The 23,101-nt window shown below is 35.5% G+C and overlaps 2 protein-coding genes across 7 annotated transcripts in view; both read right to left on the bottom strand.

Annotated features, from left to right (window-relative positions):
- The window catches only part of LOC134846552 (centrosomal protein of 41 kDa-like), a 604,453-nt gene that overhangs the window by 62,641 nt on the left and 518,711 nt on the right, over positions 1–23,101 (bottom strand). The gene's annotated exons all lie outside the window — the stretch shown is intronic.
- Positions 14,320–23,101, bottom strand: part of LOC134846093 (alpha-1,4-N-acetylglucosaminyltransferase-like) — a 40,935-nt gene continuing 32,153 nt past the window's right edge. For 3 of the 4 annotated variants that reach the window (XM_063863304.1, XM_063863305.1, XM_063863303.1), the window contains 4 exons: positions 19,458–20,104; positions 18,917–19,022; positions 15,204–15,451; positions 14,320–14,737 (listed from right to left, as the gene is read on the bottom strand). In XM_063863304.1, coding sequence (XP_063719374.1) covers positions 14,475–14,737; positions 15,204–15,451; positions 18,917–19,022; positions 19,458–19,989 — 1,149 coding nt within the window. In that variant the 5' untranslated portion in view covers positions 19,990–20,104 and the 3' untranslated portion in view covers positions 14,320–14,474. The remainder of the gene's footprint in view (positions 14,738–15,203; positions 15,452–18,916; positions 19,023–19,457; positions 20,105–23,101) is intronic. The other variant, XR_010162783.1, reaches the window with a different exon arrangement.

Raw genomic sequence — 23,101 nt, 5'->3', positions numbered from 1 at the left:
CCAGTATTCTAGCGGCTTCCCAAATGTACGTCACTTCATCAAGAACTTGCACTTCTTCTTTTTCCTTGAACAATGATGGAAGCATCTTGTAGGAGCGATTTTATCTAATTGAATATTATTTAGTACAATCATTGTACTCATGATGAGTAATTATCATGATGAGTATATTTTTTAACAACCAATTTAAACCTTTATGTTTAACCGCATAAAACGACTATTGAAACAATAATTGAAGTTCAATTGGTGTTCAATTGGTACTCAAATTGGTTGTGATAATATGCCATATTATAATATATTATATTATTGCAGTAATTCAGCAATTAAGAGTCAATTATACACTGTATAATATAATATAGTATAATATGACATATTATCACAACCAATTTGAGTACCAATTGAACACCAATTGAACTTCAATTATTGAAAAATACTATTATTAGTAAGTTGTTTGTAACACCCTCCGAGGGTGATTCATTCAATTCTGCAATCCTTTCTAGTCACTTCTCATTTCATTCCAAGTTTCGTTAACCTGAACTATGGACTCCGAACTTCCTGCTGTGAATACTGCGCAACTTGAAACTCCTGTTTTCCATAGAGATCATAATGAACCTCCATCTAGTCAACAGTCTGTTACTAACAGATGTAGTACATCTCAGAGTTTCGACCAAAATTTTGCACAGCTCCCATCTGTGGAAGTTCCTTTAGGAATCCCCATCCGATTCGGCCCTATGCCCTATGCTGAACCTTGTACAATTATTACAGATGTTAATCATAATGACAATACTTACCACACATTGGAGACTCCGCAGCAAGTGTCTTCTCGAAGTGAAGGGTATTCAAACTTCATTAGCCCAATGCCAGTGGTGTACCCACACTTTGATCCCGCGTTTTTTCATAGAAATCAAATTGCCAGCCAGCCCACTGATCATCATGATGATTACACTGCCAATGGAACAGAACTCAGTCGTTTTTTTTCTCAACCTTCAGAATCAACTCCTTCAAACCAGCATTCATCAACTTTGTCTGTTCACGCCGCAGTCGGCGACTGCCACTCAGGCTGGCAGTTCAAGTACAGAGCCTCCGACTGAGTCTTCATCTGAGAATATGGCAAAACGAGTTATTCCAACGAACAATGACTCGCAAACCGAGGTAAGATTCCTTTTGTTTTGAAACAAAAAGCCTTTTTGCTGCTCAAACCGCGAAGAGTTGGAAACTTTCAGCTAATGTTTTTGTTCACTTTTGTAGTTCAACTAAAAGTTTTTGTTTTGAGTTTAGATAGCTGCAAAACTTGCACGCGTTCAAGAACAACTTGAAGCTGCTTCGTCCAAAGACGACCAAAATGAACATTGCGAGAGGCAAGAAATCGAAACACTTGTTAAAGAGCACTTGGATGTTTTCCAAGAATCTGGTTTTTTAACCCATAAACAACGTGTTTCGTTATTTCAACTTGTGACAGCCTTCTTATACTGTTATGTCGTGCCATCAATGCTAGAAAAAACCATAAGCTGCATGTCTGTTCATGCAGTTGCACAAGCGTTTGTGGCATTGTCAGATGAGGACGATACTTGTATAACGGTTTCAATTGAACCAAGTGAAATTGAGTCATCTTGAATTTCTTCCGTATAACTTTTTTTCAAAATTGTGAAAATGTTTGTTTAGTGTCTACTGAACGTTCGAATCATATTTTGCCGCGATGGCTCGTACAGGGTTTGAAACTTTATCACACTGAAGTTCGACCACATTTCTTACCTCAGAGTGTCCCGGAAGAAAAGATTTCTTTCACCCAATCTTTCCCTGAGCAACCAATCCAAGTCAAAACAGAATTTTTTTGTGAACTCCAGTGGAAACACCAAGTTTCGTGTGAATAGAATTGCCGCCACAGTTTCTGACATGGTACGTTTCAACTTTTAACTTATAAATCTGTGGAAGTTGAACTTCCTAATATGATTTGAACACAACGGGGAATATTCGTTCTAGAAGGATCTGTTTAGATTTCTGCTCAAATGGAGCCTGCTAAGCGACCCAAGACATTGCTCGATCGTCAAGTGGCAAAATTCATGCCTTTGTCAAAAGATCCTGCATTTCACCTGGTGAAACACAAAACGCAGGAAATTCACAAGGTACTACTTTGATTTTCCAAGAATTTTTTTAATTTAAAAAACGTTTCGACTCGGAAACTTTCGGAAAGTTTCGACTGTTTCAGCTGATTTGTACTTCACAGTTTTTTTATGCAGTATCACAATTTATCAATTGGTTGTATGAAACAATACGCTCACGTTTTTCCAGATTGTCAATCACACCTACAAAGATGTTGAAAAAGCTGTGCAATGTAGACAAGATCAACAAAGATACATTAGACAGACAATTAGAGCACAAGCTTTTGTGAAACAGTATCCAAACTTTGTTGTATCGGAGACGCGCGTGTCGGGTTTTTTCTAATGAAACAAATGGGAAACTCATCACGACCTAAAGAAAGTCATGTCCCAAATCGCCATGCTGCAGAAAGAGAAAAGCAAGCGACAACAAAAGCCGCTTTCTGATTCCAGCGGCATTAGTTATAAAGGCACTGGAAACTTTCTTTCATTGTAAGCACAAACGCTTCTGGCCCACAGATGTGATACGCAAGAATGGGTTGGCATTTGTGATGTTGTTTTCCCTACCTTCGGAAGAGGTAATCTTGCGTTTCTTGAAAACGTTGACGACAAGTTTCCAAAACTTTCAAAAGTTTCTTTTTCAAAAAAATTTCTTTTTTGATTCAAACGTTATAGTTTAAAGTTTTAAAAAATCATAAAGTTTTCAACCAATACAGTTTTTTTGAATTCCATTCAAAAATGCCATGTTACAGTGTTACATAATATAGAGTAAACTTTAAATGTTGAACATTTTCTGATTCAGGCGTTGTCAGCACACAACCCTTCCAGAAGGATGATATTATCATGGACTACCATGGGTTTGCTGTGACAGATAAAACATATCAAGATTTGATAAGGAACCGTTCTGTTCCGACTGAATTTGTGCTGGAAATTGGCGCGCCTGTGAAGCGTTTCATCGATGCTTCTTCAGAAGTGTGTGTTGAACATCCAACCAACCGCTGTCTTGGTCGACTGGCTAATCACAGCACGCTTAACTCCAAGAAGAATTTGGATGCGAATATGAAGATCATAGAAGTTGTTCTTAATGCCTTCGATCCGCCAAAACGATTAGCTGTATTCAAAGCCCGAAGAAACATTGAGCCTTTCGAACAGCTACGATACGATTATGGCGATAAAGTTGCTCGATACATGTTCAACATGTGAAGTTCACAAGCTCAGCTTTTTTACCTTAGAAACTTTTCAAGTTGTGTTACACCCATTCAAAGGAAGTTCCATATATTTTATGTTCAACATACTGTATGTTACATACGTGTAGTTACTACTAGTAGTAGTTCAAACATTTGCACCCACAACTTTTTTCATCGAAGTACATGTACAATATTTCGGCACGCTCGAAATTACTAATTACTTAGTAACTAATTAGTTAGTAGTTGCAACTACAAGTAGTTATAACTAAGTTTGATCAAACGATTGTACCCACAACTTTTTTAATCGGAATACAGTATTTTAGCACGTAAGTTAATAGTTGCAGTTATAATAACTTGTAGGACAAACTAAACAAAAAAGATGGAATAAAATTGCTTAAAAACTGTAAACTTCTGCCAGATAAATTCAAAAATATAAAAGTCTTGGATTCCATGCCATTTTTCTCACTGGATTCCAACGTCTTGGATTCCATGGTTATAGTGTATTGAATTTATCAACTATTTGTTTAGCAACTATTTGTTTAGTGGTTGAGTAAAAATGGCTCGGATTCCGGGACCATGTCCTGGATTCCGAATTCAAGTAATTGTTCGCTATACCATCGATTCCGGGATTTTGCCAATTTTCGGTGGTTTAATTGATTGTCCCGGATTCCGGGATTTTGCGTATATGCCTGTTCGTGCCGCCATGCGAGTATTTGAACGCGGAGTCCAGGGCATGTGCATATTATATCATTTGAATTCGGAATCCATGTACAATAATAGTCAAATCTGACTATTGAAATAACACGGATTGGCGACATAATGAAGGTGCAAGTAGTATCACACAGTTTTGGACGAAAACCAAGGAGACGTTCCTTCTCTCAATATTCTTCTATCATCCTGGAGCAAACAAGAATATGATCCAAAATAATTGTTGTTTCTCTTTTAAAGTGTATTTGCAGAAATACTGCAAGCAATTCTTATAAGTACAACTAGTATCACACAGCTTTAGACGAATTTCAAGGAGACGTTGCTTCTTTCAATATTTTTCTTTCATACAGGAGCAAACAAGAAAATGATACAAAATAATTGTTGTTTCTCTTTCAAAGTGTATTTGCAGAAATACTGCAAGCAATTCTTATAAGTACAACTAGTGTCACACAGCTTTAGACGAAATTGAAGGAGACGTTGCTTCTTTTATTATTCTTCTATCATCCTGGAGCAAACAAGAATATGATACAAAATAATTGTTGTTTCTCTTTTAAAGTGTATTTGCAGAAATACTGCAAGCAATTCTTATAAGTACAACTCGTATCACACAGCTTTGGACGAAATTAAAGGAGACGTTGCTTTTTTTAATATCTTCTCTGATCCAGGAGCAAACAAGAAAATAATGAAAAATAGTTGTTGTTTCTCATTCAAAACGTATTCGCAATGATACTGCACGCAATTTTTTAATAGGTGCAAGTAGTATCACACAGTTTTGGACGAAAACCAAGGAGACGTTGCTTCTTTTAATATCTTCTCTGATCCAGGAGTAAACAAGAAAATGATACAAAATATTTGCTGTTTCTCTTTCAAAACGTATTTGCAGTAATAATAACTGCAATTTTTTATTAGGTGCAACTATTACCACACATTTTTTGACGGAAATTCAAGGATACGTTGCTTCTTTTAATTTTTTTCTATCATCCAGGAGCAAACAAGAATATGCCACAAAATATTTGTTGTTTATCTTTGAAATTAAATTTGCAGTGATACTGCAAGCAATTTTTAATGGGTGCAACTACTATCTCACATTTTTGAATGAAATTCAAGGATACGTTGCTTCTTTTAATATTTTTTCTATCATCCAGGAGCAAACAAGAACATGCTACAAAATATTTGTTGTTTCTCTTTCAAGTTGTATTTGCAGTGATACTACAAGCAATTTTTTAATAGGTGCAAGTAGTATCACACAGTTTTGAACGAAATTCAAGGATACGTTGCTTCTTTTAGTATCTTCTCTGATCCAGGAGCAAACAAGAAAATGATACAAAATATTTGTTTTTTCTCTTTCAAAACGTATTTGCGGTAATAATAACTGCAATTTTTTAATAGGTGCAACTAGTACCACACATTTTTTGACGGAAATTCAAGGAGACGTTGCTTCTTTTAATAATCCTCATTCATCCAGGAGCAAACAAGAATGTGATACAAAATATTTGTTGTTTCTTTTTCAAACTGTATTTGCAGTAAAACTGCAAGCATTTTTTCAATTGGTGCAACTAGTATCCCACATTTTTGAACAAAATTCAAGAAGAAGTTGCTTCTTTTAATATTTTTTTTCATCCAGGAGCAAAAAAGGAAGTGATACAAAATATTTGTAGTTTCTCTTTCAAAATGAAATTGCAGTGATACTGCAAGCATTTTTTTAATAGGTGCAACTAGTATCACAAAGTTGTGATTGAAATTCAAGATGACTTCAAAAAACAAATCAAGAATTCTAAACTCTATTTTTTGAGATGGTGATCATGATATCAACCACGAATTACTCTAGAACTTAAAAACAATCAAAATAAACAGAAAATTATCCATTTTCAGCCGTTCCAATTAACGAGCAAAAATCGGACTTTTAGTATTTCTTTTTGTTTTGGACTGATGTTGCTGAATCAATTAAGGAATTAAGTCCCGTTTCTGTCTCTCATATAACTTCCTGTTTTAGGGACTTGTGTTAAAAAGTACTGAAAAATTTTGTTAATTCCAATTTTAAACTGGACAACTGTCTCAGACTTCAACTATCCAACAATTCCTAAAAATGATTTTTCGTCAGTTACGCTGCCTTTACTTTGTTTATGCAACCATGTTTTTTAATCATTTCTCGAAACAAAACAAACATCAATCTTCCCAAACATTGTATTTAGAACACTTTTTGATTAAAATTATCTCACAGAGAAAGAGAAACAAATATATCAAAAAATTCATCAGTTTATTCAAGCCTGATTAAAACTAATTGTTTGTTTTAATCATGCAAATTGCAGAAAAACCTTCATAACTTTTGTCTACGTATCAAAAAAACGCTTCAAACTCACACAACGCGTAATTACAGAACAGCTTCTCTCAGTTTAGCAAGTTACTTCCCGATGTGACGTCCGTTGCGTTTCAGAGTTTTAAAAATACGACCATTAATTGAAGAAGTCAGTTTCTAATAGAATCCGGTTGAGTTCGACTACAAGCCATAACGATGGCTTCCCAGAGGGCGTTTTTGGACGAGCACAGTTCATTACTAATGTAAATGTCGCGTTTGATGACTGACCACATGTTTTTAATGGGGTTTAGTACTGGTGATGAGGTGGGCCAAACCATTAAACGGGATCCAAAAAGGCCAACTCTTGTCAAATAACGCATGATATGTTGAGCAGCATGATAGGTGGCGTTTTCCTACATGAATATGAGTAACTTCTTTTCCTTGGGCGGCCTGCTAGAGTACCATTGTTCGAAAATAGCTTTCAAAAATTCTTTGTAAGAAGCTGAATTCATTTGAACTCCATCAGGCACTCTGATGGGGCAAACAGTTTCGTTAATTTTGATAGCTGGCCAAAACATGACACCCCCACCCCCTTGTTGACGCCGTAACCGCAGTGGAACATCAGAATCGTTGGCCGACCAACCACTGGCGAAGCCATCAGGGCCATCCAAGGTTGCCCTACACTCGCCCGTGAAACATATATTTCTGTAATCAATTTTTAAGTAGCTTTTTGCCCACTGGACTTACTTTTCATGGTGTTCTTTTGTCAATGGAGGACATATCTTTGCTTTGCGGATTTTTTCAAGAACTTTCAAGACTTTACATCGTGTAGCTCGACAGCATTTGGTTACCCCCATTTCCACGAAAATGTTCCTGATGGTGGATAAAGGCGTTTTTTTCATAGCAAGGTTTAAATGTGTCCTCTCTCTCTCTGTTTGATACTTTTAAGATACCTCTTCTTCCATTGCTTCGGACTTTTTTGCTGTCTTGAATAAACGCTTTTATGGTCCGATGGTCTCGTTGTAAGCCTATAGCAATCTCGACCGTGTTTGGCCCTTCTGATAGCATGGAAAGAATCTTGGATCTCTCCACGTTGTCCAGTTCCGCCTTCTTCACATTCTATAACGTTTCAAAGAAATCGAACAATGTACGTACGAGTAATAAGGATAAATAGGAAATTTGCATCAACAAAATAAACACTTCACAGCGACCAAATGTTTCAGACAGACTGCAAAATTGCACAAGGCAAAAAATGAGGGAAAAAATAAATGTAGTTTTTCACATCTGTTTGCGTGAACACATACATATTGAAAAAAACTGCCTTTCGAATAGCATCATGAAATACTTGGAAAAAAAACATTTGCATAAACAAAGTAAACGCATTGTATAATAATTTTTTGAAAAAAAATTTTTGAACTGAGATTGGAGTTTGTTTTTTAATTTTTTAAAATTAAAAAAACTACAAAATTGTTGTTTTCATTTTGAGGTTTTTGACTAAACTGCCCTGCTGCGTGCATCTCAATCCAGCAAATGGCTCAACTCAGCTTGCAGAGGCACCAACGACCTGGTTATTTTTCATCATTAAGTAGGTTATCGGTACTAAGTAGGTTATCGGTACTAACGGCATGTTGCTCTTTGTTTTTCTTTCAGTTTTGCAGGAACGTTAATATCAATTTCCACTGGTTTTAAATCTTTTCGACGTCTTGTTGAATAATATTCAAACTAGGAAATAGCTCAGCTCCCAGCAACGATTACGCAAAAAACTGAATTATGATTGCACGATTAGACTTTCTTTTCCTTTTGTTAGTTTGCTTCTACAAAAAAAATCAACGGATGCTACAAAAACATGGCTCAAGCAGAAGCTCCAAACAATTGAAAATGTTTGGGGATGTTATGCTGTTTCTTTATCATAAGTAAAAAAATTTATTTCGTTGGGTGAATATTTCGAGTTTTAAAAAAGTGTAGAAAACTTTTGTAATCATAAAAAAGTTAAAAATAAGAGCAGTTTATACAATACAATGAGTTGATACATTTTCAAGTAAATTAATTGTTTTGTAGAAAAATTTTCAGTTTTTCTGACTTTTCAAAGTTTTTTTTAGCATATTATTGAAATTTGGAATACTAAGTAAACAACGTTCAGCACAAAATAGACCAAATTGCATCATATTTTGTCATTTCCCCGAAAAAGTTAAAAAACTTGGTTTGAGCGTGAATAAATAACACAAACATTGCTAATTCAATGTTCTGCCAAAAAAAACACATAGTAAATCATTATGGTTTCGTTTTACACTGTACCCATAACATAAAAGAGATAATTATCAAATTATTGGCACGCTCAACTTGGGTCCAATTTTACTCGACTGAATTTATCGCATGTTTTTTTGGACCAAAGCTCATGAGGAAATCTTTGCACGCTTTTAGTCAAAAACCATTATTTACTCATGAAGCAGTTAGAAACAAGGAAAACCGGTAGCTGTGCAAGTATCGCAGAATGTTCCTACCATGTTCTTGAAAATTTTTTTGAATAAAAAAGGCAAATCGATCAGCAATTTTTGTCAAAAAAATGACCAAAAAAACCATAAAAAAATGAACGTTTGTTTCTGAAGTTTTTGAATTTCTGTTGCTGTTTTCTTACTCTAAAATGGCGATACAAAACTTCGAAAAGATTCCAGCCAGTTTGTCTCAGCATTGAAACAATTTTTTGCATAGTTTTTTGTCGTTCGAATTACGGAAAACAGGCCTTTAAAATGAAAAGCTTTTCAACCAATCCGATGATTTTTTTTTACCTGATTTTGCAAGGAGAATAACTTATCACACCCGAATACAAAGTTCCCCACCACTTCAATGCTCAGAATGATTACCAACATTTCAGCCTTGTTCAGTTCCAATTTAGAAAAAAACACGGATCGTTTTGATGAATGTTTTGTTTCGACTGATTTTGTTGATTCATTTAAATGTGTATACTTCCTTAACTGGCCTGTGATCAATATCAAAAAAAATTGGAATTAGTATTTTAAAAAGTCATTGTTTCTTGAAAACTGTAGAGCTTCTTCAATCACACTAGAGTGCAGGGGCGGATCTAAGATTTTCTCGATCGGAGGGGGTGGGCGTAAAGGTTTTCAAAAAAAATTTGAAAATTTTGTCTTTTTTTTTTCTAGGTCGACCAATAGCTCTACCAAATCCCTATAAAAACCCTATTTTGACCAAATTTCCTGCGCCGAAGGCGTTTTTAGTAATTTTTTGGAAAAATTTGACCAAAAAATCGCGTTTTTTCGGCGCGCGTTTCCCACTCAAAATTAGTATATGTTGGCGCCAAAGGCGCCTTCAGAAAACTTTTATGGTCAGTCTGCCAAAAATGGCTAAAGCAAAATAGTACAAAGGGGGATCATTTGGGTCGGCAGTGGATTCAATCCCTGAAGTGGGGAGGGGGGAGCGTCCGCCCCTCCCCCCAAATCTGCTGGTGGTAGATCGTGTACATACACTGCAACTCGGTGGTCAAATGGTACTCAAAAATCATGGGAAAAAGTTAACCTTTCAAGCGAATTTTTTTGTTATTTTTTGCAGTTTGGTTTTTTTGGAATTATTATTTTGTTGACCAAAGCTGACGTTTTTTGGTAAAACAAGAAGCGCTTTTCATAGGCAAATAGAAGGTAATTTTATGATTTTTGGGTTTTAGCTGTTATCCAGACTTTGCAACAGACTTTTGCAACTTGCTTTTTTCCATTTTTTGTAAGTTAATCAACATTTTTGGTTTCCTATTATCAACGATTAGCAAACTTTCTTTAACAGAGACTCATAACTTTGTTTCCAGCTTTTCGAGGCTCTGTTTTCGTGGCTATAGTCAACTTTTCAAGTGTATCTTAACAAACTTATAATTTTTCTGCTCAAATAAATATTTATATGATATCAAATGGTGTTGTAGTTAATGAATTCCATGTCCAATAAGTTTATTTCTAAGTTTCTAAACTGTGAATGATTGCTACTTTGAAAGTTTTTAGAAAAGTTTTTTTAATACCTCCCTGAAAGGATACATGGCTTACTTCTGATACCATTTAAAATGGTGGAATAAGTTTGTTTTGCCTCTTCAGTTTATTTTGCCTAATGATCAGATCAAGTTAGTCGCGAAATTATTTCATTTATTTAAAAAAAAAGTGGAATACGCGAGCTGTGCTTTTTTCATCTTCGGTCATTATTCGACTTTTAAACAAATTTTCATGGAAGTATGATTATCAATTGGACGATGTTAACTTCCTAAGCTCAAATTCAAAAAAAATTTCCCGTGCGTCATTTTGTTCTGAAAGTTTGGGGAGTTTAAAAGTTAGCAGTTCTGCCAATTTGGAATAAATTATCTGCGCAAAAATTCCAACTTTTTTAACTCGCGGAGAATGTAATCGGCTGTTTAAGCCTGCAAAAACAATGTTCAAAATTAATTTCCAGCAAAAAAAAGTTGCTCGTATCAGGGCAAAACCTTGAACGTTCTGACTGTCTGTTAAGGTCTATGGAGCAATAATAACATTAGAAAAATAAATGTAATATAACAAAATGAAGAAAGCATTTCAAAATATGAGATTTTTCGTAAAAATTATCCCCCCTCCCCATACGGCGTATAAAGTACAAAGTGATAGATTTCGCTCCAAGAGCAGTTAGAAACAAGGAAAACTGGTAGCTGTGCAAGTATCGCAGAATGTTCCTACCATATTCTTGAAAATTTTTTGAATAAAGAAGGCAAATCGATCAGCAATTTTTGTCAAAGCAAGACTAAAAAACCATAAAAAATGAACGTTTGTTTCTGAAGTTTTTGAATTTCTAATGCTGTTTTCTTACTCTAAAATGGCGATACAAAATTTCGAAAAGATTCCAGCCTGTTTGTCTCAGCATTGAAACAATTTTTTGCAAAGTTTTTTGTCGTTCGTATTACGGAAAACAGGCCTTTAAAATGAAAAGCTTTTCAACCAATCCGATGATTTTTGTTTGACCTGATTTTGCAAGGAGAATAACTTATCACACCCGAATACAAAGTTCCCCACCACTTCAATGCTCAGAATGATTACCAACATTTCAGCCTTGTTCAGTTCCAATATAGAAAAAACACGGATCGTTTTGATGAATGTTTTGTTTCGACTGATTTTGTTGATTCATTTAAATGTGTACACTTCCTTAACTGGTCTGTGATCAATATTAAAAAAATTGGAATAAGTATTTTAAAAAGTCATTGTTTCTTGAAAATTGTAGAGCTTCTTCAATCACACTAGAGTGCAGGGGCGGATCTAAGATTTTCTCGATCGGAGGGGATGGGCGTAAAGGTTTTCAAAAAAAAATTGAAAATTTTGTCTACTTTTTTTCTAGGTCGACCAATAGCTCTACCAAATCCCTATAAAAACTCTATTTTGACCAAACTTCCTGCGCCGAAGGCGTTTTTATTTTTTGGAAAAATTTGACCAAAAAATTGCGTTTTTTCGGCGCGCGTTTCCCACTCAAAATTAGTATATGTTGGCGCCAAAGGCGCCTTCAGAAAACTTTTAGGGTCAGTCTGCCAAAAATGGCTAAAGCAAAATAGTACAAAGGGGGATCATTTGGGTCGGCAGTGGATCCAATCCCTGAAGTGGGGAGAGGGGAGCGTCCGCCCCTCCCCCCAAATCTGCTGGTACATAAACTGCAACTCGGTGGTCAAATGGTACTCAAAAATCATGGGAAAAAGTTAACCTTTCAAGCGCATTTTTTTGTTATTTTTTGCAGTTTAGTTTTTTTGGAATTATTATTTTGTTGACCAAAGCTGACGTTTTTTGGTAAAACAAGAAGCGCTTTTCATAGGCAAATAGAAGATAATTTTATGATTTTTGGGTTTTAGCTGTTATCCAGACTTTGCAACAGACTTTTGCAACTTGCTTTTTTCCATTTTTTGTAAGTTAATCAACATTTTTGGTTTCCTATTATCAACAATTAGCAAACTTTTTTTAACAGATACTCATAACTTTGTTTCCAGCTTTTCGAGGCTCTGTTTTCGTGGCTATAGTCAACTTTTCAAGTGTATCTTAACAAATTTATAATTTTTCTGCTCAAATAAGTATTTAAATGATATCAAATGGTGTTGTAGTTAATGAATTCCATGTCCAATAAGTTTATTTCTAAGTTTCTAAACTGTGAATGATTGCTACTTTGAAAGTTTTTAGAAAAGTTTTTTTAATACCTCCCTGAAAGGATACATGGCTTACTTCTGATACCATTTAAAATGGTGGAATAAGTTTGTTTTGCCTCTTCAGTTTATTTTGCCTAATGATCAGATCAAGTTAGTCGCGAAATTATTTCATTTATTTTAAAAAAAGTGGAATACGCAAGCTGTGCTTTTTTCATCTTCGGTCATTATTCGACTTTTAAACAAGTTTTCACGGAAGTATGATTATCAATTGGACGATGTTAACTTCCTAAGCTCAAGTTCAAAAAAAAAAATTTCCCGTGCGTCATTTTTTTCTGAAAATTTGGGGAGTTTCAAAGTTAGCAGTTTTGCCAATTAAGAATAAATTATCTGCGCAAAAATTCCAACTTCTTTAACTCGCGGAGAATCTAATCGGCTGTTTAAGCCTGCAAAAACAATGTTCAAAATTAATTTCAAGCAAAAAAAAAAAGTTGCTCGTATCAGGGCAAAACCTTGAACGTTCTGACTGTCTGATAAGGTCTATGGAGCAATATTAACATTAGAAAAATAAATGTAATATAACAAAATGAAGAAAGAAGTTCAAAATATGAGATTTTTTGTAAAAATTATCCCCCCCCCCCTCCCCATACGGCGTATAAAGTACAAAGTGATAGATTTCGCTCCAAGAAACAAATAATTTATGGCAAATAAGCTTCCTTCAACCCGTTTGGAACGATTTCAAAGACGGATTAACTCTCCGCTTACGAGTCAATAGCGCGAAATATATTGTGCGTTAACTGTCCCAAATTGGCCAAAATGGCAATCTTTAAACCCCCATAACTTTTACAAAAATGATAACAGGTGAAATATCTCTCCAAATTTAAGCTCGAGACAATAATACCTTTTGAATGACATTTAAAAAATTCCGTCAAAAACGGCTAGATAAAAAGTCGAAATTTGTCTGAAGTAAAAAAAACCACCCCGAGTACAAATATTCCGTTACTTTGGTTACAAAATTCGCAACAATAACTAGTTCGAAATTGCGTTAATAGACGTAAGAACGATCATTTTGTATGACTCTTCGCGGGGTATTTTCGATACGACACGGTGTGTAGAGTGGAATAAAACATATAGTTTAATAGGTATAAAGGGTAAAATTGCATAGGATAAAGAGGAATAGGCTGGGCGGATCTAGAATTTTCACGGGGGTGGGGGCGGAATTTCAAAAAATATTCAAATTTTTGTTGAATTTTTTTAAATCAATCAAATCGGCAGTACAAAGACCCTATTTTGACGAAAACTTTTTGTGCTGCAGTTAAATTGTTGAAAAAACAGAGAAATATATCGTTTTTCGGCACTTTTTGAAAATTTTTTACCAAAAAATTGTGTGTTTTCGGTCACGCTTTCCATCCAAATCACTAAATATTGGCGCCAAGAGCGCCTTTTAGGCATAGGAATAAGGTAGATTGGAGTAGGGTAAATTGTCCTGCTTTTCTAAAAACTATTCAAAACTTTCGACTTAATGCGATCGTTCTACTCAATTAAAAAGTAGTTTTGACTGTTACACAGGGGGAAAATTATTTCAACACCTTTACTATGCGAAAGTTGTCCACCTTTTGGTATAACTTTTTCCAATTATTGTCGAACAATCAGAGGTGAAAGCGCAAAATTCTGATATGTTGTAAAAAAAACTTCTGATGCTTTGCTGCTGTCGGAAAATCCAGAGGGATTTTTCAATTATCATAACTTCTTCTTGAAGTTACTTATCAAACTCGTTTGCAACAAATACCTGTCTTGTGCCTAAGCCAGCTCTTACAGCTTCAATATTTCATCTACTGTTCTGCTCTTGATTAAGAGGAATAAACTTAATCTATTTTTCATCAATACAAAAAAAACAGCGTTCGAAAATTTAAATGGCAAAAATTGCGGGTAAAAACCCACAGAATGAACGAATTTATAATTGTAGATAAATGTACTGTATTGATTGATCACCACTTTCTGCTATAAAATTCATAGCTGTAATTATGAGCATATTGATAGATGAAGGTTGATATGGCTTAGAACTCTAGCAAATGTTTGAAAGAATATGGACAGTATTTTGGGCCCAAGTAGGAGTAGGCTTCGATTGAGGCATCCCCCGTCACTTTCAACTTGCCCCACCGGTTGGAGTAAAAATGCACCATATAACTGCATCTGAACAGATGTTCCCAGTCCAAGGCTGTGTTGGCCGTCCGAGGCCACAGCAAACGACCGATCTCCTTGAAATCAGCGGGTAAAAAAGCGGTTCCAGGAAGAATGGTGAGGTTGCTAATGCTATTTCCTGAAGAAAAAAAACACTTTAAAGCCTTAAACATCTTTAAAGCCTACTCCTTATTTCTTTATAGGGGAGATATTCGTTACTAGGTACCAAACTAAGAAAAACGCTCACAACTTTGGCAAAAGTTCAAGAAACTCGTCATTTTTCAAAAAACTGTCCATACTGCGTCACATTTTTTGTTCAACTGTAGACTAAACTTCCCATTTCTCAGTCATTCGACTAAATACTGGAAAAACTACTTTTTGCAGAAGTCAGGTTTTCCACATGAACTTTTTAAGGGTTGAAATTTATTCGCAATCAATTAATCCGCAGTAATTTCGCGACCAAATTTTGGTATGTCCAGGCTTTCGCGACCCACGGCGCGACTCATGTCCAGGCTTTCCAGCCTCAAACTCTCGGCGCGACTATGCAAGTCTGGACATGAGTCTGGGACCTCGACCCGGGAAATGCTTCTTGAAGCTGTACGTACCAGTAGGACTAGGATAGAACCCATTGTAGAAGCGTTCGAAATTGTACATGTTTTTGATCACAGAACTGCTCACTTCTGGTCCAATCATATGTCTGTTATTCTGTGTGACGTCATAAGTCCTGTTCACGTGCTGTAGTATCCGCCATGGTAGATCGTGACCCTTACTCAAGTGAAAATTGCCGTTGAAGATCTGATGTGAGCTTTGAAGTCTACTGCCCGACCGGTGACATAATCCAGATGGTGTATATCTGTCAGAAAAAAAGTGTTATTCTCAACTTACGAGAAGCATAATGGGTCCCCATAATCGAGTTCTTACTGTTTGTAATTCTGATCATTGAAAATAGGGAGGAACTAGTGTCTAATTTGCCTTTTTTACTATGAATGTCAGATATGCTTAAAATACAGATTTATACATCAGATTTTTTTATCACCCCACGCTAAAGCACAGTAATCATTGATATCAATGATAATCTAGCACAGAATGTTCCGACCATAGTCTTTAAAAATGCTCCGACCATAGACTTTTTAAAGACTATGGCAAGAACATTTTGTGCTACTTGCACAATAATCGGCTATCCTTGTTTTAATTTCTGCATGTTCGCTAGAGGCTTTTTTGGATGGAAATCAAACCCGAAAAGTCTCTTTAATTCAGTTGGAACCTGTCGAAACATTCCCATACCATGCCCAATCGTCGAGCGCGGTCTATACCAGTCTCAAGCACTGTCCAAAATGTATTTTGCTCGGACTATTGAAAGCGGGGGAAACTTTGCGTTAAGGTGTGCCTTTTGTTTTTTCCATGCAAAATCAAGTTCTCCACACAAAAAAAACTAGAATGAGTCGAAAGTTTTCTGTTCTATTTACAAGGCAACCAGCTGCTAATTCAACTTATACTATTTGTTTTAAGGTTCAATTATTGGGTCAGTGATAACAAATCAAGTGGAATCAAAACCCAAAGAACTTCAGGCCAAGTTTTACGCATTTCAAGTGCCTCAAATTATGCTCAAACGACATGTAATGAGCCTAATCTTTGCGATCCGTGTAGGCTATGACAAGGCAAATTACCCCACTTCGGAAAAACAACCACATAACGTTGCACGACAGCGGTTCGCTGTAATCAGCTGCGATGCGTTTTTTTTTTCATCGTTGAAAAACTATCTGAACTTTTTTCATCTTCGATAAACTATTTGAACTTTTTTTCATCGTTGCTAAATTATCTGAACTTTTTTGTCGTTCCTAGCGATTCTCCAGGTGATGATTCCAACTGAATCAGTAAGCACTGATTAACCCGCGCCATATACTTCTCAGGTCGCCACTAGCCGGAGCCTTGTTAGGAATTCTTCTTGGTTTGGTCCATAAGCAACGGCCAATTTGACGAGACTTGCAAATTACTTGTGAAAACAGTTATTTTTTGAATTGCGTATCAAAGTAGCTCAGTAGATGCCAAGTTAAACGTTGGAAGAAAAAAAAGGTACCCTGTGACAATGGATGCCCGAGTTGACCAAAAACGCTGGTCGTACAATTCTCATAAATGGCCCATACATTTAAAAAATTACATGAAAACAATATGATTAGCAATTCCCATATATGAAATTTTTGCGACTAGCACTCTTCGATAATGAAATTGTATGGTCATAAATGTAACTTAAATAATTGCATTATTTAAGTGCAACTTAAAAAAATAGATAAATAATATTTGAACTTCGCTGCAAGTTTTTGCGTTTGTCTTGGAGACCAAATGTCATATATTTTCTCAAATGAGAAAAACTCATTGGTTTATTGGTAATATACTCGCAGATAATGTGTATCAGAATACTGGCCATCTGTGATGACATGATGAAGATAACATGAAAACATAACAAAAAACTTAAAGTTTTGTATAGGCTAGAATGCTTCTACTTTGAACAATTCCGCGGTTGGAAATCGTAGCCTTGTTTTTTGACAGAATTTTTAGAAATTTTGTCATCTATGACCTTAACCCATAGTACTGGTTTATATACAACCCTAATGTGATTTTTTATGATTTTCTGTAGAAAACTGAGTCTTGATTACGTTATAAATAAAAAGTTATAATTGTTCCGACTTTCGATACGAAAGTAACGGATTATTTGTGCTCGGGGTGGGTTTTTTTTTCTTCAGACAAATTTCGACTTTTTATCTAGCCATTTTTGACGGAATTTTTTTTATCATTCAAAAGGTATTGATGTCCTGAGCTCAATTTTTTCACCTGTGATCATTTTTCGTAAAGTTATGGGGGTTTAAAGATTGCCATTTTGGCCAATTTGGGACAATTAACGCGCAATATATTTCGCGCTATTAACGCGTAAGCTAAAATTATTCCAAATTGGTTGAAAGAAGCTTAATTGCCATAATTGATGTTATTACTGCTCCATAAAACCTTAAAAGGCAGTCGGAACATTCAGGGCTTCGCCCGGATACGAGCAGTCTTGCTCTCATTTATGACCATACAGTTTTATTATGTAAGAATGCTAGTCATACAATTCCCATATATGATCACATACAATTTCATCATGGAAAAATGCTACGCATACAATTCCCATATACGAGAAATGTACGACTAGCATTTTTCATTGATGGAGTGACCAACATTTTTAGTGTATGGAGGTCAACCCGGGTAGTTTGTTGGTCAATTTGTGCTTGAACACTGCTCAAAAAATGCAAGATTGATTCGCTGATGGAACTCTCAACTATCTGGCACCATATTACATCGTAAAATTGAGGTTTTGCCTCTTTTTCCTTTTCCCTCAAACGCCAATTTTTTTAAGCATTTTTTTGTTGACATAGTACAATTCTTCAAAAACTTAACTCGTGGACTAATTTGGGCCATGGCAAACATTTTGGTGCGCATAATTAACCTTGAAACACTCATTTTACCCTTAAATTGAGGCTTGTGCGAGATTGGGGGAGAGAAAATATTTTTTCGTATTTACAAAAAGAAGTTTCATAAAACTTCCTTTCGAAGGTGAGCAGTTACAGGGAAAATGCTCATTTTTCATATAATACAAATGTGATAGAGGGGTCCCGGTAAAAACCAAGTGTGACAGAGGGATTCGCATAGTACCAAAAACATTCATTGGCCAAAAAATCTATGCCGATCAAACTCTATGCCGATCAAACTATGCCGATCAAAATCTATTTTGTATAGAGTCCTGCAGTCTGTTGCCAAGCTCGCAACACGCTGGCCCGACTGCGGCGTACACTATTATGCTGTTTGGTTTTATGCTGTTTGAGCAGTAGAAAATTCATTTTATAAATCGTTGGCTCAAAATTTGACTAATCAAGTTTGACCAATCAAAAATCAAGTTGAATATTTTTGGTACAAATGGGACTCGTTTTTCATTTCGATGCAAGTGAACGGGGAAGTAGCGATTAGCATATAATCCAATTAGCATGCGATAAGTGCTTTAACTGCGTATGCTTTCAGACATAAAGCAAATCAGCCTAAATTTGAAATCCACTTCATTTGTTAGGAGATTAAAAATTTCAAAATCGCCTGATTAAAAACTCGGCTTAGTGCACGCTGTTCAAAATCGCAATTTTGAGCAAACAAATTGTGCAAAAGAATAGCGAATTTTTAAACTCCATTCTTTTACATAGGCATGCTAATCGGTCCACATGCTATAGGCCGGTCCCCAAGTGAACGTTGGTACAAATGGAACTTCACTAAGAGAAAAGCCCTGTTCATCAAACGTTACTTTGGCTTGCTGTATTCCATGGCGTACACATTTGACAGACTCCTCAAGCTATTAATGACTATTATGTCCATGTCCAGGTAGAATCCGCCATACTTGTACATTAACGCTAAATGTGGGTACATGTATGATAGTTGGGGCCTCGTAAAAAGATCTATGAAAATCGCCTCAAAAGCTTTAAGACCGAGTGAACAATTCCCCACTAAGAAACTGGAGAGGGTTATTCTCATCGCAACCAATCAACGTCCTTTAAAACGTCCTTTGTACTATTTTGAGATATCCGATTTGACACTCTAAAAGTTTTCTTAAGGCGTTTTGGCGCCAATATTCAATAAATTTGAGGGGGAATTGTGCGCGTCGAAAAAACGCCATTTTTTGTAGAAATTTTTCAAAAAGTGACTAAAAACGCCTGTTTTTTCAAAATTTTGCCTGCGGTGCTGAAAATTTGATGAGGTAAATGGCTCCAAACTTATAACTTTCTGGAGAAAATGCTAGATGCAGCCCTGCGCCTAATAGAGGGACCCGCTGGCTATCATACGTGTACCTAGACGTGCAATGTCGCTGTAGTGACAGACTCCATGCGCCACGACGATCTCCACTTTCTTTTCAATTCCAACAACTGGAGTATTTTCAAACAACTCCCCAAAATCGATCGTGTAAAATTGCACGTTTTGGTAATTCAAATAAAGGTCGCAAAAACTTTTACTTTTAGCGAGGTCTACATATCTGGACTTGAAGATGACTTTCAGAGAAAGTCCAGAAGCTTTGGCTGCTGATTCAACCGAGCATGCTTGTCGACCTGTCAAGTAAGACTTTCCAGAAGTTTCGAGAAAAAAGGCCTGATGATCTTCAGAGTTTGACGAGGTAAATGGCTCCAAAGTTATATATTTCTGGCATTGTGGATTTACTACATCGTAAACAGGAAAAGTTGGAGATTTTGAATCAATAGTTGAAAAACCCAGCAAAGATAATGTGAAAGTTTTTTGATCAAATAAACAAAAGTGAAATAAAAATACTACTAGCACAAGGACGATAACAAGTATCACTTTGAAATTACGTTGTGGTGAGCAGCTCATGATTCAAGACAGGAATGGCGAAACTGCTCGGGTATAGACACAGACAGTCTTTCGATTTTTCTTCAAATCAGAGAGTCCCTTATTAGACATTTTGCATTCATTTCTTTTGATCTTTCTAGAACAAAATTCAAGTTGTAAACTTATAACGAGGCTTCACTTCGTAAAAGTATTAGTAATATAGAGAGTTGCAAAAAGTTCGGACAGACAGAATTAATTAAAAAGAGTTACGGGATCTACTTAACAATCCCCCTTTCAAGAAAGGGGAGGAGATCGTTAATAAGATTACTTTTTCGCTCATTCGGTCTTTCGCGCATGAGAATAACCCCCATAACAATAAAGAAACTTTTAAATCAAAAACTAAAACACCTATAATAAATATGTTAATCAGAGGGGGTGAAAATCATCAAGCCGACGGGACTTCAAGCCGAATCGTAAAATTAGAGACTTCAAGCCGATCATTTTGTCAAAAAGTCATGAAATATGAATCATTTTCAGTCTGTTTTGAAGAATTTCTCAATTTAATGAGCTATCTCTACCAATTATTAGCTCTTTCATAAATTTTGAGTCTCTAATGAAGATTTTGGAACAATGACAGTTAAAAGACTGTTGAAGAGGTTTTTCAGTATATAAGTTATGCATTTAAAAATCCGGCTAATCTTATTGTCTGGTGCCAATCTTAACTTGGACATTTTCATGAAGAACACGCTTAATTTGAACTAAACTTGCCTAAATGTTTGAATTGAAACTGATGCAAAAGTAACGGTATGAAGTGCTTTGTAAAAGATCTCCATAAGAAATAAGGTACACTCCCTGCATCCTGAATTTCAGCTTCTGGACCCATTCTGCTCATTGCTCCGCCTCTAGCGTTATCAGTTAGACTAATATATTATTGTTTGCTATCCCGTTTCAGTGAGAACCTTCCGACAGGCTGAGCCTTTCTACTTGACCGAACTTTACCTCTATCAGCTCTATCAATTAAATTAATAAATCTTATTGTTTGCTAGTGGGTTTCAGTGACAATGCTCAAACAGGGGCTACCCGTTTAATACAGATAATGCAGTGGAGACCTTAAAAATCGATTTGAATCGATTTGAAGTCGATTTGGTTTAATAGAAAAGCGTAGCTTAAAAACCAATTTCAATTGATTTAAAATCGATTTTAACCCTTTTTTGTCAATGTTTTTTGCTTTTTTTTCCTACGGATTTGATATCGATTTTTGGGTATTTTTTGTATACTCATTTTATACAAATTATATAGAGATTATGTTCAGATTTTGTAGATATCAAACAATAGAAAAATCGTGGAAATAAAACTTTAACATGTGCTTTTCAATAAATTTTTCGTTTTGACGTTTGGTCTGAAAAAAAGCTATGAGGATAACTTTTATCTAAATCTTCTGCACAAAAAATGATTTTTTCTTATTAGTTTTTCTATTTTTCTTTGTTTCGCAAATCAATTTGTTCTTAGTAAATCAATTTGTTCTGAGATTTTGATGGTTTTCACTACCTTGCAAAACTCCATTTCAATCGATTTAAATCCATTTTTATGCAAACAAATCGAATTTTTTCTACCGTAAAAATCCATTTAATCCATTTTAAATCGATTTACGTACCTAAATGGGCTATCGTAAATCGATTTTTATACACTTTTTCATCGATTTCAATCTCAAGTTTGTCAGTGCGGGTAGGTCTTTTTATAACCAGACCAACCTTTTACCAGACCATAACAGAATAGCGCAACTATATTAAGTCAAGAAGTGTGAAATGATTGCCTTTAACAAAACTAAACTACGTCACTACATCTTCCGATCAAGTTTGTGTATCAAGTCTGGTAAAAGGCCCATTTAAAAAAAAACACCGTTTGGGTTCTATTCCGCACAGCTGCAGGTTTTCGTCTTAAATTTAAATGTAATTGGTGGAGTTCGACCTATTGCAGTACAGTCTTTTTTATCTTTTACCCCCTCAAACAATATAAATGTAAACGTGGATCAATACTACTTACAAATGCAGAGCTGATACATTTATTATCGCTTAACTAATTGAAAATATGCGCAAAGTACGAACTAAGCGAAAAAAGAAACCGAATTTGCGCTCATGTTTATGAATTTTTTGTAGAGAAAAGGGCAAACAAAAGAAAAGAGCAATTTTGAGGCTTGTTTAAGTCAGCTGCTTCGTTTTGACAATTTTTTTTAGTATTATGCCTTTCTTACTGCTATCAATCTTTTTTTGTTGTGTGAAAATTTCAATTGTTTGTCCTCTATGATCATTGAGAGGGGCTGAATATAATTGAAAACACCCCCAAAAATCTCCATAATCCTCGTGATGGGCCGCATTTTTATGAGAAAATTAATTTTTTTCTTCCAGAGGCACAAATTTCCAAACTAATTGTGCGGCTGGAATTAAGTGCAAGCCTAAAATTTCAAAGTTAGTCGCGATAGCCTAAAAATAGTTGAGACAATGTAGTGAAAATTAGTCATCATTTTCAGAACATACTTGGAACAATTTCAGAACATACCACGTACGTGGCAGTTTCGCAGGATTTCAATCGAGAAGCCGAGAAACGATACTTGAAGGTAAAATATACAAATTTGGTGACATGTCATTACAAAAAGCAGGCTTCAAATTTCAGAAAAAAAACGCTATTTTTTTTAGTCGCGCTAGTCGCGGTAAACTATTCTTCGGTTGTGCCGGTTGCGGAATATGTTTCCCGGCTTGCGCCGGTTGCAAACACATAACATTGGTCTGCTAAGCCCGAAAATACTAACTTCCGATCACGACAATCTGTAAATACTGAATTTTGGTGACGACTGTCTAATAATTCGAATTTTATCCGCATTAGTTTGGGCATAAAAGCACAAACTCAATCTGCGATAAAAACCTTATCAATTAATGGATTGTCAATTTGGCTATTAATAATGTATCCAAAATGCTGGTATAGCAAAAAAGGGGCCAAATTGTCATTTTTTACTTTGGAAAAATATGTTATAGGAAATACACTTCAGGACAAAGTTACGCGCAAATTCAGACATTTAATCTCTAAAATGCCTGTTTTCAGAGTCCATTTTTGATCTCCTTTACTTCATTTTAGCAAAAAAAATACATACACAAAAAAA

Source organism: Symsagittifera roscoffensis, chromosome 5, assembly GCF_963678635.1.
Source record: "Symsagittifera roscoffensis chromosome 5, txSymRosc1.1, whole genome shotgun sequence".
In the NCBI taxonomy this organism is placed as follows: Eukaryota; Metazoa; Xenacoelomorpha; order Acoela; family Convolutidae; genus Symsagittifera; species Symsagittifera roscoffensis.
This window is presented reverse-complemented; position numbering and strand designations above follow the sequence as displayed.